The sequence below is a fragment of the Neolamprologus multifasciatus genome, chromosome 12 (assembly GCF_963576455.1).
Source record: "Neolamprologus multifasciatus chromosome 12, fNeoMul1.2, whole genome shotgun sequence".
In the NCBI taxonomy this organism is placed as follows: domain Eukaryota; kingdom Metazoa; phylum Chordata; class Actinopteri; order Cichliformes; family Cichlidae; genus Neolamprologus; species Neolamprologus multifasciatus.
This window is the reverse complement of record NC_140450.1, coordinates 34,242,386-34,256,874: the sequence shown is the minus strand read 5'-3', so window position 1 is coordinate 34,256,874 and position 14,489 is coordinate 34,242,386. Positions and strand designations below refer to the sequence as shown.

General features: G+C 42.5%; 1 protein-coding gene across 2 annotated transcripts; it reads right to left on the bottom strand.

The window, feature by feature from the left end:
* Window positions 1–43: 43 nt before the first annotated feature.
* Window positions 44–14,446, bottom strand: LOC146507385 (poly [ADP-ribose] polymerase tankyrase-1-like). Of its 2 annotated transcripts, XM_085180519.1 has the most exons (28): window positions 13,945–14,446; window positions 13,167–13,391; window positions 10,983–11,078; window positions 10,816–10,852; window positions 10,501–10,576; window positions 9,086–9,106; window positions 7,569–7,663; window positions 7,423–7,489; window positions 6,996–7,182; window positions 6,742–6,863; window positions 6,517–6,608; window positions 5,506–5,584; window positions 5,244–5,415; window positions 5,049–5,128; window positions 4,727–4,872; window positions 4,392–4,557; window positions 4,080–4,299; window positions 3,705–3,814; window positions 3,325–3,513; window positions 2,943–3,189; window positions 2,754–2,836; window positions 2,518–2,638; window positions 2,316–2,413; window positions 2,099–2,173; window positions 1,804–1,909; window positions 1,511–1,697; window positions 1,261–1,417; window positions 44–1,175 (listed from the first exon to the last, which is right to left on the bottom strand). In XM_085180519.1, exons 1-28 carry the CDS (start codon window positions 14,393–14,395, stop codon window positions 1,089–1,091), a joined length of 3,792 nt encoding a protein of 1,263 aa, XP_085036645.1. In that variant the 5' UTR covers window positions 14,396–14,446; the 3' UTR covers window positions 44–1,088. The 2 variants fall into 2 exon arrangements, with proteins under 2 accessions (XP_085036645.1, XP_085036647.1); XM_085180521.1 differs by lacking the exon at window positions 9,086–9,106.
* Window positions 14,447–14,489: the final 43 nt, after the last annotated feature.

Here is a 14,489-nt window from a genome sequence, read left to right as displayed (position 1 = left end):
TCAAAGCACAAGGAGCTGTTAATGGGACATTTATTAAAAAAAAAACAAAAAAAAAAACAAAACAAAAAACGTATAGGAGAATCAGAAGGCATTAAAGGAAAAATACAGATGTCATTTACAGTTTAACTCAAAAATTGTTAAACAGCAACAGTTATACACAAACATTTACACAACCTGTACAAATATTTTTCCTCCGCAAACTTGCAAGTTAAATTTCAAAATAACTTAAATAGTTTTCTACGTAAAAGTGCAAATCCATACGGGTGTGATGTCTGTGAGTAAAACCATGGCGACAGAAAGGGTGCTTTGAGCTCACTGGCTGTAGGATGTCCACTTGTAAGCAACACAAACACATTTAGCTGCGTAGTTATGATGCCTTGCACTGACCAGCAAATCAGTACTGAAATATCCCAAACTCTGTGACGCCCTTTCTCAACGAATCGTGCCCAACCCTAAATAAAGCCACCGTTAAGCAGTTCAGTCTTTGTAGTGTTCTCGGGTTCAAAGTTTGGAACGTCAGCATTACAGTATAGCAATGACAACCTGTTACATGTATGGTAGTGTTATAGGTTAGCATTAACGTCACAGTTAACCACAGACCAGTCTATACAGTCTTGAACCCCAAACACGACAGGGTTGTAGTAGTCCACAGGTTTCAGGTTTTGACAGCAAGTGTGAGTAGAGGTGAGGCGAAGGCGGCTGCTGCTGATTCTCCACAGTCACAAGGTATGAAGCGACAGAGAGTGGCAAACTGTTAATGCTGAAACTTCAAAGTCTCTACAGGCATCCTTCTCACTGGTGAGGAGGGGAGACATATTGGAAAAAAACTAACCCACACACGCTATTGGGCTTTACATGCTTCTGTAAAATCATGCAGCCGAGTCCAAAACAGAAAAAAGGAAAAAAACTAAAAGAAAATCACCATGAGGAGTATTACAGCACATCTGCTCATGAAGCACTGGTCACCATGGGCTCTACTGGACAGAAAACTGGAAATGTGTTTGGTAAATAAAAACGGTGTTTAGGCATTTGCAATACAAATGGGGGGAAAAGAAGCAAGCATCGAGTCTTTGTGTAACATGAAATAACTACGACTTCTGCTCGGCTCCTGCTGCAGACTGCGCTGCGCTCTCAGGCTTAAGGATCTGATAGGTGATGAGGTACTCTGGGTAGGCCTAAAGAAAACAAAGCAGGGTGTCAGCCAATATTACACAGCACGTGTTGCTTTTTGCTAACGCTATGGCCCGAGTTCTTAATTACCTGCTCTCCTCTGTAGATGACGTACTCGGCGTAAGCTAGGCCGTTAACGCTGGGCCGCCCGATTACCGAATGATGTCCTGGGGGAGCGTGAGCCATCTTCATGGCACTGAACTGTAGGAATGACTTCCCCAAAGTCACTCGGCAGAAAAGCATTTGCCTGAGAAGTCACAACATATGAACTGAGTACAGGAACAAAACTTTGCTACGACATCTTTGTGCTGCAGTTTAATGGGTGACAGCCAAAAGTTACCTGTGGCACAGGTAGCAGGATCGGTCTTTGTGTGTTGGGCAGCCAGTGCCTCCACCGATGCCGTAGACGTATTGATTGCTTTTTGAGGAGTTCTCTGCAAAATAGATACCCGCTCCAAACATCCCTCCTATGTAGGCGTGACGCTCATCAAAGCCTTTGTGAATGATGGCATTGATAAACGGGGAGCCTGTAAGAAATTGTGGCAGGATGAAGTTACACAGCAGTCAGGTTTTCTGTTATGTCTGCTGCAGACACACAGAGCACATAGATGGTGTGACAGTGGGTGTGGTTACCGTGAAACAACATCCGCTCATTGTGATGGTTGTGGTTCTCATCTGCGATCTCCTTCTGCCTGTGGGTGTAACGTTCCCTCAGCTTCTTGTTTACCACCTTTTGAATCTGTGTGATACAGTAGGGTACATTTCAAACAGGATGCAGGGAGTTGTGTTTGTTTTACACCATAAACTAATGACTCCTCCCAAACTGCTGTAATATTGAGGTTTGTAACCCCAAAAACATACTAAATAAAGATTTTAAAAATAGCTAATAGATTATCAAAACAGTCAAGTAAAGAGTCAGCGTTCAGACCTTAATGATGTTGTATCTGCTGAAGACACCACCAGCATTGCCTCCATCTCTGTGCTCTCTGATGGTGCTCTGCATCTGTGTGACACACATGAACAACAAGATTTATTTTAAGGCACTCTGTCCAGCTATCGCTATATAATAATTTACCAGGTATTTAGAACAGCTGCATTAAAAAAAAGAGACACTATTTTTGGGTAAATGCAGCTTCTCAGCTCACCTCCTCCTCCACTGACTGGTACTCCTTGTCGTCTGGGGCGAGGTCTATAAGAATGGTTCCCTGGCTGGCACAGTGGAATGTCAGGTATGGGTTGCCACCTGAGAAGTGATCAAGATTCAAAGTGTAAAGATGCACACTCTCTATTAAAGTAGTACCAAAAAAAAAACAATCCCCCCCCAAAAGCCACTGGGTTACACCTCACCTTGTTGGCCGCCCAGCAGCCTCTCAACTCCCTTGATGAGCTTGTGTCGGTGGCCATATGCATTAATCCCGATCTCCTTCAGCTCCTCATGGCCCATGTCAGCCAGCACATCCAGTGTGATCTGAGAAAAAGGAACCCCACAACAAATTGAGACCTTTAATAATTTAATTTTGGTCAAACTAACAGGTTACAGATCCAGCGTAAAAGGTGTGCTTGCTAGAAAAAGCCATTATGACCTGCTCTCTCTCAAAGATGTCCCTGAGGTGCTCCAGGCCCAGACTCTTCAGGAATTGACTTATGTTCATGTCCAGCATTGCCACTATGAAAAAAATAAACAAAACAAAAAACCCAGCAGATCAATTTGTCTGCTTAACAAGATTTTATAAACTGAGCAGTGCTTGATATAAAGACCGCAACAAACTTACTTTCTCCTTCCTTGCGGTCAGTGCCAGTGGCTCCATCCGCCACCCCGGAGGACCCTGTGGCAGCGGCAGCAGCCAGGTCAGTGAGGGGCCCGGCAAGGTTGTCTATGCTGCTGGCAGCTGAGAGACAAGAAGGCGTGGAGGCAGGGGAGATGACAGAGGCGCTGACCACTGTGGCCTGAGGCTTAAAGCAGCTGGGCAGGGCATCCGGTGGCATGGCATCCATCAGCAGGGCTCGGATGTCATCAGCCTGCAGGAATATACAAGTTAAAAAAATAAAAATTCAGCAAAGGAAACAGTCTGAGCCTTTCAACGAGCAAACATATTAAAGTACAGAGTATGGTGCGTTTAGTATCACAGTTATTCTTCAGACAGAAGCCATTACCGTAGCCAGATCCAGAGCAGTCTGCCCCTCCTGGTTCTTCATGGTGGGGTCGGCTCCGTGAGCCAGCAGCAACGCACAGAGCTGTGTGCGACCCTTCTGAGCTGCTTCATGGAGGGGTGTGAACGCCCATTTGTCTGTGGCATTCACACACGTGTTGTATTTGATCAGAAGGGCTGCAATATCCACATGCTGCGAGGAAGAGAGAGGGAACAGATCACAAGTTAAACCCTGAACTTTAAGTTAAATAAAATAACACGGTTACTGACACAGTTTTCAAGAGCTGATGGCAAGGTCATCAGCTCAAGTATCTTTTCATCTAAAATGTTTACACTTTCATGAATCTACACAAAGATGTTTCTGTTTATGTAGCTGAGACTGACCCCGTAAGAGGCAGCATTATGAAGAGGGATAAGGCCTCCTTTGTCCTGTGCGTTGACGTCGGCCCCGTGTTCTAATAGATACTCCGCCACTTCAAGGTTGTTGTAGCCAGCTGAGAGAAGAAAAAAAAAGAGTTAGTGCAACTTCCTTCATGTGAACACACTTCGAAAAGTCTTTTTTAATACATATTTAATTAGATGAGATTAGTCTCATTGAGCTCCACTCTTTTTACAGCTCGACATGAATGAAATGCAAAGGAAATACTGTGTAAATACAAAACAGGACACATTATGTTCCAGGTTTTTATGTCAAACAGTGTGTGAGTTAGTATTTTTACTCAGGACAAAAGTATACAAACACAGCAGAAGAGCTTGTACCTGCGAGGTGAAGCGGTGTGGAGTTGCGCCCCTGTGTGTCTCTGCAGTTGATATTCTCCGGGGAGCAGAGCTTCTGGACCCGGGCCAGGCAGCCCTTCTTGGCAGCATCCAGCAGGGCGGCATCGCCCCTCAGCAGGTCCTGGATGTCCGTGTCCCCGTCTTTCACCATGTCCAGCGGCATGTTGCCGTCGCGGTTCTTCTTGCTTGGGTCGGCTCCGTGCTGAACAGAAAAGTTTAGTTGATCGATTTTATAAAAATATTTGTTGCACATGACACTGAGTGACTTTGAGGATCATAAAGGTGGGCGCTTACTTTGAGTAGCAGTTTGCAGATTTCATATTTTCCTTTGGCCGCAGCCTCGTGAAGAGGGGTGAACTTCCAAAGGTCGGCCACGTTCACCGAAGCTCCGTGTCTGACCAGCAACTCGGCCACTTCATAGTGACCATAGGAGCATGCATTGTGGAGGGGAACAAGACCACTGAAGGAGGAAAACCGGCAGAAAAAACGATCACATTTAAGAGGGAAGAAAATGTGTTTAAAGTACTGATAATTACGGCTTAAAAGGCTTTAAACATGATAACTTTTGATTTCTTTTATGACATTTTTAGTGAACTAACAGACAGTAAGATGGTCGTTTAAGATCTCACCCCTTGTCTTTGGCGTGAACGTCAGCTCCATGGTGTAGCAGGTATTCAACAACAGCCACTCGATTGTAACCGGCCGCAAAGTGCAGAGGAGTGGAGTGGCGCCCCTCCAAGTCCCGACAGTTTACATTCTGGGGGGTGCAAAGTTGCTGCCAAACGTACACTTTCTAATTAGCCAAGTTTACAAGACATTACATTTTATATCACTGCTACTACTGAGCATGTGGAACTGATGTGCTACAGATTTTACAAGTGTACAATAAAGATTTTATCACAGTCTCTGTGAAACTCATGAATGATCAGGCAGACGAGTCAGTGAACTTACTTGCACTGTATCCAGATCTCCTGCTTTGGCCGCCTCCAGAAACCTGTAGTCCACATCAGAGTTACGTGTGGGAACATTTTCTGGAAAAGAGAAAGAAAAAAAAGCTGTCAAAGGAGGACTCACATACACCGTGTGATGATCAAGAAAAATAGAGTGTTTATTCATTTTCTTGAAAGTTAGAAGTGCGGCAATCACCGTTGAGGATCTGTTGCACAGCCTCGTTGCCCATCTGAGCAGCGGTGAAGCCCTGCAGAGACACAATGGAGGGGTCGGCCCCGTAACTCAGCAGCAGCTTGCAGGTCTGGATGTGACCAGCCAGCGCCGCTCTATGGAGAGCTGTCTGACCCAGAGTGTCCACGGCATTGACCTGGAGTCAGAGCGAAAGAGGTTTTTAAGTTTCATACCAACAACTCTCCCAAAGACCACGTTGTTTCAAAAAGGAAACGCAAAAGCAAACCTTTGCTCCATGTTTCTGCAGCACCTCAAGGATATCATTGTGAGCTCTCTCGGCAGCGACGTGCAACGGGGTCATGAAGCTAAAAGACGTCACAGATGAGAACATGTCACCATTATCACTCTTTAGTGCTGAATCAGCAGCTTTTCGTTTTTTAAACTGTTTTACATCACGGTCTCTGTGATGGCATCAGCCACACAGGGGTAAATTAGACCATTTTTCACTTTATTAGTTTGCTTTGCAGTTTTCTTCATTAATCATTTGGTTAAACCTAACACTGGTATTATGAGGCGCGCATATAATAACATTGTGTGGTTTTTCTAAAATGTTTTGTTATATTAATTATGTTTCTCTTTCTTTGAGTTACCTGGGTTTGGGCGGTGGGTGTTTCCTGTCTGGGCAAAAGGCGTGGCTGAGGACTCTGAACAAAATGCCTGCTCAGCAGGACCAACCATGGGCTTACCAGGAGCAGGGGTGTTTTAGGTTTAGTTAGGCTATTCTGTGCTTAGTTAATATTAGTGTGTTTTTGTTTCCCCCCTATTGTGTTCAAATGGTTTGGCCCAATCATTATAAAAGCTACCCTCATGTGTCTTTGTAATTAGGTCAGTTTGTGAGTTAAGTTGTGTCTCACTTTGTTTTGTTTAAGTTTCTGGAAATTACTTTTCGTGGAGTTATATTTAGTTGACCTCTTTTATGGGCCTGCTAAGTATGTTTTTGAATTTTGTTAATTTTGAACTTTTTGAGGGTTAAAATAAAGAAAACCCTTTTGAAGATATTTTTTGCCTGTGTCCTCTTTGCTTTGGCTGCTTGGTCCCTCACAGTCTCACGTCTGTGGCACTTTAATGTGTTTTTACTTGCAACACATTTTTTTGCAATTATGTCGTCACATCTTAGACCACTGAGATTAAGTTGCTTAATATTATATCAGCTACATTCATTACCTTTAAGATGAACTCCTAGTTTATTTGCTTCTTACTTTTAAAAACACAATCTAAAAACTTTTTGTTAACTTACTCTTTGTTCTTCTCATTGATGTTGGCACCTTTACGCAGCAACAACTCGGTCACCTGCTTTCTCTTAGGGTGGGGTGACGCCACTGCACAGTGCTGAAATACACATTAACATTATATTAGTGCCGAGCTTCGTCTTCATTATGCAAACAACTGCTGGTAGCACAATGAGAGAGAGACAGGCATGTTAAAAGAAACTACTGGCAAGCTCCATAGACTTGATTCTGACCAGAGCTGTTTCGTTGGTCTGAGGATGTTTGAAGCTGATAATTTCCAGAGCCAGTGTCTTCTTCACTTTGGCCACGTCCGCCTCCCTGGCTGCCTGCAGCAATGAGTGACCTTTGAACTCATCTAAAAAGAGATGTGGAAATGACAAATTAGAAACCCAAATCATTAGACCATACCTAAGTACATGAAAGCTAATCTTTGTGGGGAAAAAACGCCTGCTGATGAAGCCTTTTAGGTGGCTTAGCGAGAACTCACAGGTAAGCCTTTCTTTCAGCTCTGGAGTCGGAGCCATGTCCACAGCACTCTTGCTGTGGCAGTTTAGGAGGGTGGGGTCAGCCCCGTGGCTTAGCAGCAAGGAGCAAACCTCCACTCGGTTCTTGGATGCTGCCTCGTGGAGGGGAGTGAACTGCCACAGGTCCATGGCGTTCACACAGGCTCCATGCTGCAGAGAGAAACAGCACAAAATGTGTACAGGAGAAGGAACAAACATTTGTTTCATCACATCAGTATCTGACATAACAAAATGTAATTAGTGTCTGATTATAATTCCTAGCACTACATTATTTCCTAGTTATAACTCATGACATGATTTGAAAGCGAAACGAGTTACACTTAACCATTTCAACCAACCCACAGAGTCCTAAAAGCACAAGCTCATCAAATAAGAAATCATGTGTCTTACTTTAAGCAGAAGCTCGGTGACCTCGTAGTGACCGTAGGAGCAGGCGTTGTGAAGAGGAACCAGACCACTGCCGGACAACACACTCTGGTTAGTGTCGTGACTTATACTTAAAAGGACAAAAGAGAGAAGAGGAAAAAACGCCTCACCCTTTGTCCTTGGCGTGAACATCAGCCCCATGCTGAAGGAGGAGCTGAACGATGCGGACCCGGTTGTACCCAGCAGCCAGGTGCAGCGGTGTAGACTGCAAGAGAAAGAAAGCCCGTTAACATCCTTCGTGGGCCGGGTTGGTGCATACTGCCTTTGACGGCCACATGAGCGAGCGGCTGATTAAGGCCAAAAGCATTTGTGCTAGAGCAGGCTATGCTCGGTGAGTTGCAGATGAATGGCGGACATCATGATGCAGAGTCAATGAGATTGTGGGGGAAATTCAACAACAAAATTCAGTTGCTGTTGTTACTATGTCTGACCTGAGCGACGACGAGCAACTTTAACCTCACTAGTCATCAAAAAAATTAATCTTTTAGTTCTTAGTACTTGAAAAATAGGTTTGATGCAGTAAGCTGAGGAGTAGGAGTAGTAAAGTCCAAAAGGCTGCTTGTGAATTATGGTTAGGATACAATATCTGACGTACTTTCCAATTCTAGTTATAAATTGCTATTAATTTTTAAATTACCTGTGTATAAAAACAGAATCATTCAATACTAGCTAATGAGTAAATAAAATTCTATTGAATCCCAACCATAATAGGATGCAGTAAAGCTACAATAAGCAGGCTGAGAAAAAAAAAAAAAATCAAATAGCCTAATTTCAGCCAAGAAAAATGAGAATTAGTATAAGCAAAGCTGCAAATCCCATTTCAATTGCATTTGTTCACTGTTCAAAAATCTGGCTCAGGTCAAGCTTACAATGAAAAGAAGGGACATCGTTTCATTTCAATCCATGCAGTGATGTTAATATAAAAATGCAGAAATGTAAGATTATTAAGTCACAGTGAAAAAAAAACAACTCTGAATAATGAGAGTTGAATCATGGAGGCTTCATTCAGTTTGGGATGACACAAGCAATTTAGAAGCAATCAACATGGAGGGAAGAGCATAGCACTAGAATGGCAGGTTAGGTTTAGACCATTCGTTACTGCATACCAACTAATCCAACAGGGACATGTGAAGTATACACAAGTTACAATGACACAAATTCAAGATTCGATTGACAAAAAAAGTGCAGAGGGGCAGGCCTTCAGGCATGCATGAATTATCACCATCGTCAAAAACAAAATTAATGAAAAGATAAATCAGACACTGATTTATGTGAAGTGATCGAAAGCTGGAGAAGTGTGGGTGAGTGTGCAGAGGAGAGAGGACAGACGCTGAAGTAGGCAGGCAGTGGGCATTTTGTGCTCCTCTCCAAATCCGAAAAGATGAGTCGTCACCATGACACCAACCCAGTTCAGTCGCTCACTCACATTCACGCACACACAACAGAGGAGCATCGGGGTAGGATAAATGAGTGACCCGTACACCCAGGTCCATGATGTGCAATTAACAAGTGACAGCCAGCTTATTGGTCAAATAAAAACGATGGATTAAAAATAAAAGAATAAAAACAAACAAAAAAAGATCACAACAGTGCATCAATTAAGTGGCCGTTATCAAGGTCAACTTACCAGCATTTTTTGTGATGTTGACTGATCGACAAATGTTGCCAGAGTCACACGGAAAACAAAATGAAACAAAAATTACAAAATGACAGTGTCTTTTCACAGCAATTTCTCTCCCTTAAAGTCAGTGAAACATAAAGCGCAGTAAGACAATAACGTTTGATCTGTCAAAGACGGTGTGAGATTAAATGTGACACGGGGCCAGAGAGGGTAAGCAGCTGGAGGATGCAGTGGAGACTGCTCCTCCTCTTCTTAGGTCTGCTTAAATTCCAGACCACATCTCCAAAGTGGCTTACAGACCTAGATCATGCAAACATCAATTCTACTGCAAAGAGGTAACACTTTAATTTCTGATGAAAAAAAAATATGGTTAGAAGTGAATGACATGTGCTGAAAAACTGTTAGCAACAATGAGTTTTCATGGAATAATGAAGGTAGTAGTTATGTTTAGTTTTAAGCTGGTTACAGAAATAAACACATCTATTCAGGATAAGAAAGCTAATCATTCAATAATTTGCAAATAATGCATGAGGGACCAACCCCACCCCCCTCCCAAAGAAAAGAAAAAAGAAACACACACACAAACAGGAGGACTAAATGCTTCTGTTCATAGGGATGCAATGGAAACAAGATCCCTCACCTAAATCAGCCATGATAAACAGTGTGTAAAGTCTAAAAGAGGAGTGCCAGCTGTGTTTGTACCATTACACATCTAGTTCCCTCAACCACAAAGAGGAAGACAAAAAACAAAACAAACAAAATTAACACGAGGAAACCTGCATGGTGATCTAAACACTGCTTACAGTGTAATCACGTCCCACTAACAAAGACTAAGAACTGAAAATTACACAGAAATAAACTGTGCAGAATACATTAAGTCTAGTTCTTTGATCTGACCAGATGTGCTTCCACAGAAAATAGATTTCACAACTGACCCAACATGCTGGAAAAATATAGTTTTGGGGGTTTTTTCGTGTAAATTTATGTCTAATTTAGCTTCAAGAGAATGTATACAGAACTAGCCTGATTAACTAGGTTGAAATAGTGCCTTTTAGTGGTTTCCTTGAAAAAGGCTGGACAATTAAAAGCCGAGTTGAAGAAAACTGATGCTGTTAAAATGAGGATGATTTCACAGCAGCAAATGGATTTTGTGGATGGTCTGATGAGAGTCACGCATGCATGATTAGAGAATAAGAAATGTCTAAAACAGGTATTTCCAAATTAAGGTGGCCCCAACATAAATCCTCTATAGAAACGCCATTCAAGCTAATTCAGACTCCTTTACACACATGCTGACTGAATTAAAAGAAAACAAAAAAACACAACGTGCATTTTTCCCCTCAAAATCTGAAGTTTTGGAAACACACTAGTAAACGTGTATTTATGTATTTGGTGTAATGTGCTACTTGTGGCTCATTTACCTTGCGACCATCGCTGGCGTGACAGTTGACATTTAATGGAGTCAGCAGTGCCATCAGTTTTTCTTCATTTCCACTCCTGTAATTAGACGGTTGAAAAGACTCAGATGTCGTTAAATCAAAATAAGTTGATGGAAACTAGCAACTAAGACGAGGTCAATTAAAGTCAGATTAAAAGGATATCACATGCAATCATTTCTCCTCCTTCATATGTTTTAACTCTTAAACGTGCTTACAGAATCACAGGACACACCAGCATCGTTTCTATAGCTGCAGTTTACCCAAGAACTTCATGTCATCAACTATTGACACACTCACCTTGCTGCTTCCAAAAGCTCATCCTTCTTGTATTCACCTGGAACAAGAAAAACTCTCAGATTAGAGAAACGTGTGAAACACTTAGACATAAATATTGGCATGTGACTTAACTTTACACAGCATTTATTGCTTATGTTTGTTTGGCACATTAACCGTGAGTGACTGACCAGTGAGAACCGCCTTAGCTGAAGGGTCAGCCAGATCCAGAGCAGACTTGCCATCGGTGTTGCGGATGTTAGGATCAGCTCCGTGTTGCAGTAACACTGCAAAAGATAAGATGAAATAAACAAAAACTTGCATTTTAACGTTCCTTTTTTGTGTTACCCAGAATGCTGTGCATATTAATAAAGAGGAAGGCTGGTTAAACAGCATAGATAATAATAGAAGACACAAAGTTGAAAACAGTGTTCGAGCTGGCACCACCTCTATATTTTAAAGAGCCCCAGGGGAGAACGCCACCTCGCACAATGAATGCTCAAGCTCATCAGACGTTTGCACATACACTCAAAGAACTGAATGAAAATGAGCGCTTAGATTAGAGCCTGGCATGCAAAACACTTCACATAAATGTTTGCAGTGGATATAACTTTCCATGGGCAATTACAGTCTCTGTTTGTTTGGCAAGTTAAGTGCTGAGAACGAATCCGGCTGATTTATCAAGTAGAACCTCAGCTATTTCCACACAGGCACATTTTATTTATACAAATAATCAGTATGAGTCAAAGGCTGAGGCTTAGGATGGCTCATAATGCCAGTTCAAACTGTTTCTGTACTCTTGTGATGTCAAACAGAGAAAGAAATCCTTAATAAGTTTATCTCAGGCCAACCCAGCTGCTTTTCAGATCTTTTGTTTGCAAAGGACAGACAATCAGAAGAAATCTGTCTTAAAGGGAGAGGAGCTAAAACAATTTCAGAAAGCAGCTGAACTGAGAAGCTGCATCAAGGCCCAGTAAAAGATAAATACGGATTTATTCAACCTGAATTCTGCAATCTATAAAATTAGTGGGATGAAAATTAGCATAATAGGTCCCTTTAAACCATCAATCCAGATATTATTAATAAAGGGTTCAACTGAAAAAAAGGAAAAAAGCTAGTTAAAAATAAGTCCACAAGATGTACTTCTACATGGCAGCCATCCCTGCATAGGCAAATGTTTATGTAAATTAACAAATAAAAGGGTTATATTAGGGCTGCTCAATTAATCGAATTTTAATCACGATTACGATTAAATTTTATTTATATAGCGCCAAATCTCAATAAAAGTCGCCTCAAGGCGCTTACGATCTGGGCTTTCAACGATCATTAAAAATGACTGAGCCGATTATTAGCCCCTCCCTCGTGCTTTACTCTCGCGCTGCTCCGTGTGGCAAATCGAGCGCACCTCTCTGCGTTTCGAACACGTGTCACAACAATTAAGAGCAGCGGTCTCCAACCTTTTTTGCGCCACGGACCGGTTTATGCCCGACAATATTTTCACGGACCGGCCTTTAAGGTGTCGCAGATAAATACAACAAAATAAAACTAGTACCGGTACCGAAAAAAATCAGATTTATTCATAACACACGTGAAAAGACCCAGGAAAACCGAGTAAACGATAAAAACGATAACAAAATAACGCTGAAAACCGATAAAAACCCTGAAAACTATACATTTCACACCTGAGCCTCAACTCTCGCGGCCCGGTACCAAACGACTCACGGACCGGTACCGGTCCGAGGCCCGGGACCGCCGATTAAGAGGACCCGAGGGAAGCTCGGAAAGCTAAGCAGAAGTTATTTGGAGAGGAGAGTGACTGCCGTTGGTTGAAAAGAGAGGTAAAAAAAAACTTCAGTGGTGTGGAAACATTATGGGTTCGTGGAGTCAGACATGGATCAAGTAGACACAGTGTGTGTACGACACCGTAACTTTGCTACGGTGTCGTAGCTGCACCACAGAGCAACACTGCAAAGTTCACTAAACATAGATGTTTACATTTTTCATTTATTTTTTATATTGCAAACATTTGCACTGTTATCAGTATTTGCACACTATTTTATAGACAATCTTTAAAGTCATTATTCAATACATTGTTATTGTTAAATAAATATCGTCAAATAATCGAGATCTCAATTTCAGTGAAAATAATCGAGCAGCCCCAGGTTATATAGGCTACAGCAATTTGATAGGGGAAAAAAAAAACATTAAGGCATTTGTTTGTGTGTCACCCCAGTGTAAGTAATGTTTTCAGCCTGCTCTGGCTGTTTTTCTCTGTCTCACACACATATTTATTAAGTTTTTCACTCCCACACATACACACACAAACACATTTCCATATTTGCCTAACCGTAGATATAAACGGCTAGCATCCTTACCAATGCACACATCTATCTTTCCCTTGATGGCAGCCTCATGTAACGGAGTGTAGTTCCAGTTGTCTCTGGCATTTGGATCTGCGCCTTGACACAAGAGGAGGCTAACGACTTCTGCGTGTCCAAAAGAGCAGGCATTATGCAGGGGGATGAGACCTCCATCATCCCTAGCGTGAACATTGGCCCCAGTCTGCAGAAGGTGCTCCACAACATCTTTTCTACCAAAGCCTGAAAGAAGCACGTGCGTTACGTTTTTCCATCTATATTACATTAAGCGTTTTGCACAAGTATCCTGCTAACATTAATAGCTTTTAGCCATTCACAAGAAATATCCCAACAAAAACAACACTTTATAACTATATTATAATATAAATACTCTTTATACGCTTAAGCATCCGTATAGATACACAAACTTCTTACCTATAATAATTGCAGAGGTGTTGTATTTAATTTAGGGCTTGGGAACTTAGCAAACAACATACACGTAGTAGCATACTGTTAGTTTTTGTTGCAGTTCATGCTAACGTACGGTTATCCTAACTAAAAGAGACGACGGTTTGCGTTTCCTAGCTAAATGTTATTAGCGGCACAGCTTATAAAATAGTTATAAAACGACAGCTTAAAATTATAGTTACCTTTTAAGGAATATATAAGAAAGATAAATGTAAATAAAAGGTTAGCGCTAGCACTAAACAAGTCAAGCAAAACACATTATCTAGCTAGCCGCCCGCAGTATGCTAGCTAATAACAAGATGCTGTTGCTACTTCATTAGCTCGTTACCCGCAGCGAAATGAAGGGGGGTTGATTTTCGACCAGCCATGTCCTTCGCGTTTACATTCACCGAATCCACAAGTCTCTTTACTCTGGATACGTCTCCATTACGACAGGCCTCGAACAACTCCCTGAACGCCCCACCGATGCCGCTGCTGCCGTCGGTGGGACTGGCAGCTCCAGAGCCTGGGCTCGAAACGCTGCTGCTACCTCCGCCAGAGGTTGTCGTGGTGGAGCTCGCACTGCTCGCTAAGGCCGGGGCTGGTAGGTCTGGGGAGGCCAAAGCCATTTCAATCCCTCCGCTGCACTCCCTCTCATTCTCCGAAGGTCCGACGGCCGAGGTCAGCAAAGCCATCGGCGGAGAGCCCGGAGGAGCGCCAGAAAGAGAGATGTTTCTCGGCGGAGACTGTAAAGTATTTTGCTGTTGTTGCTGCTGCGATGAGCGTCGAGACACCGCCATTACAGCAGCTCTCAGGCGATAATAAAAGCAGTTCCTCCTTCTTTCCGGTGAAAGTGGTCGTGTTTCCTGTCAGCTGTTTTCTTAGTGGAGCCTG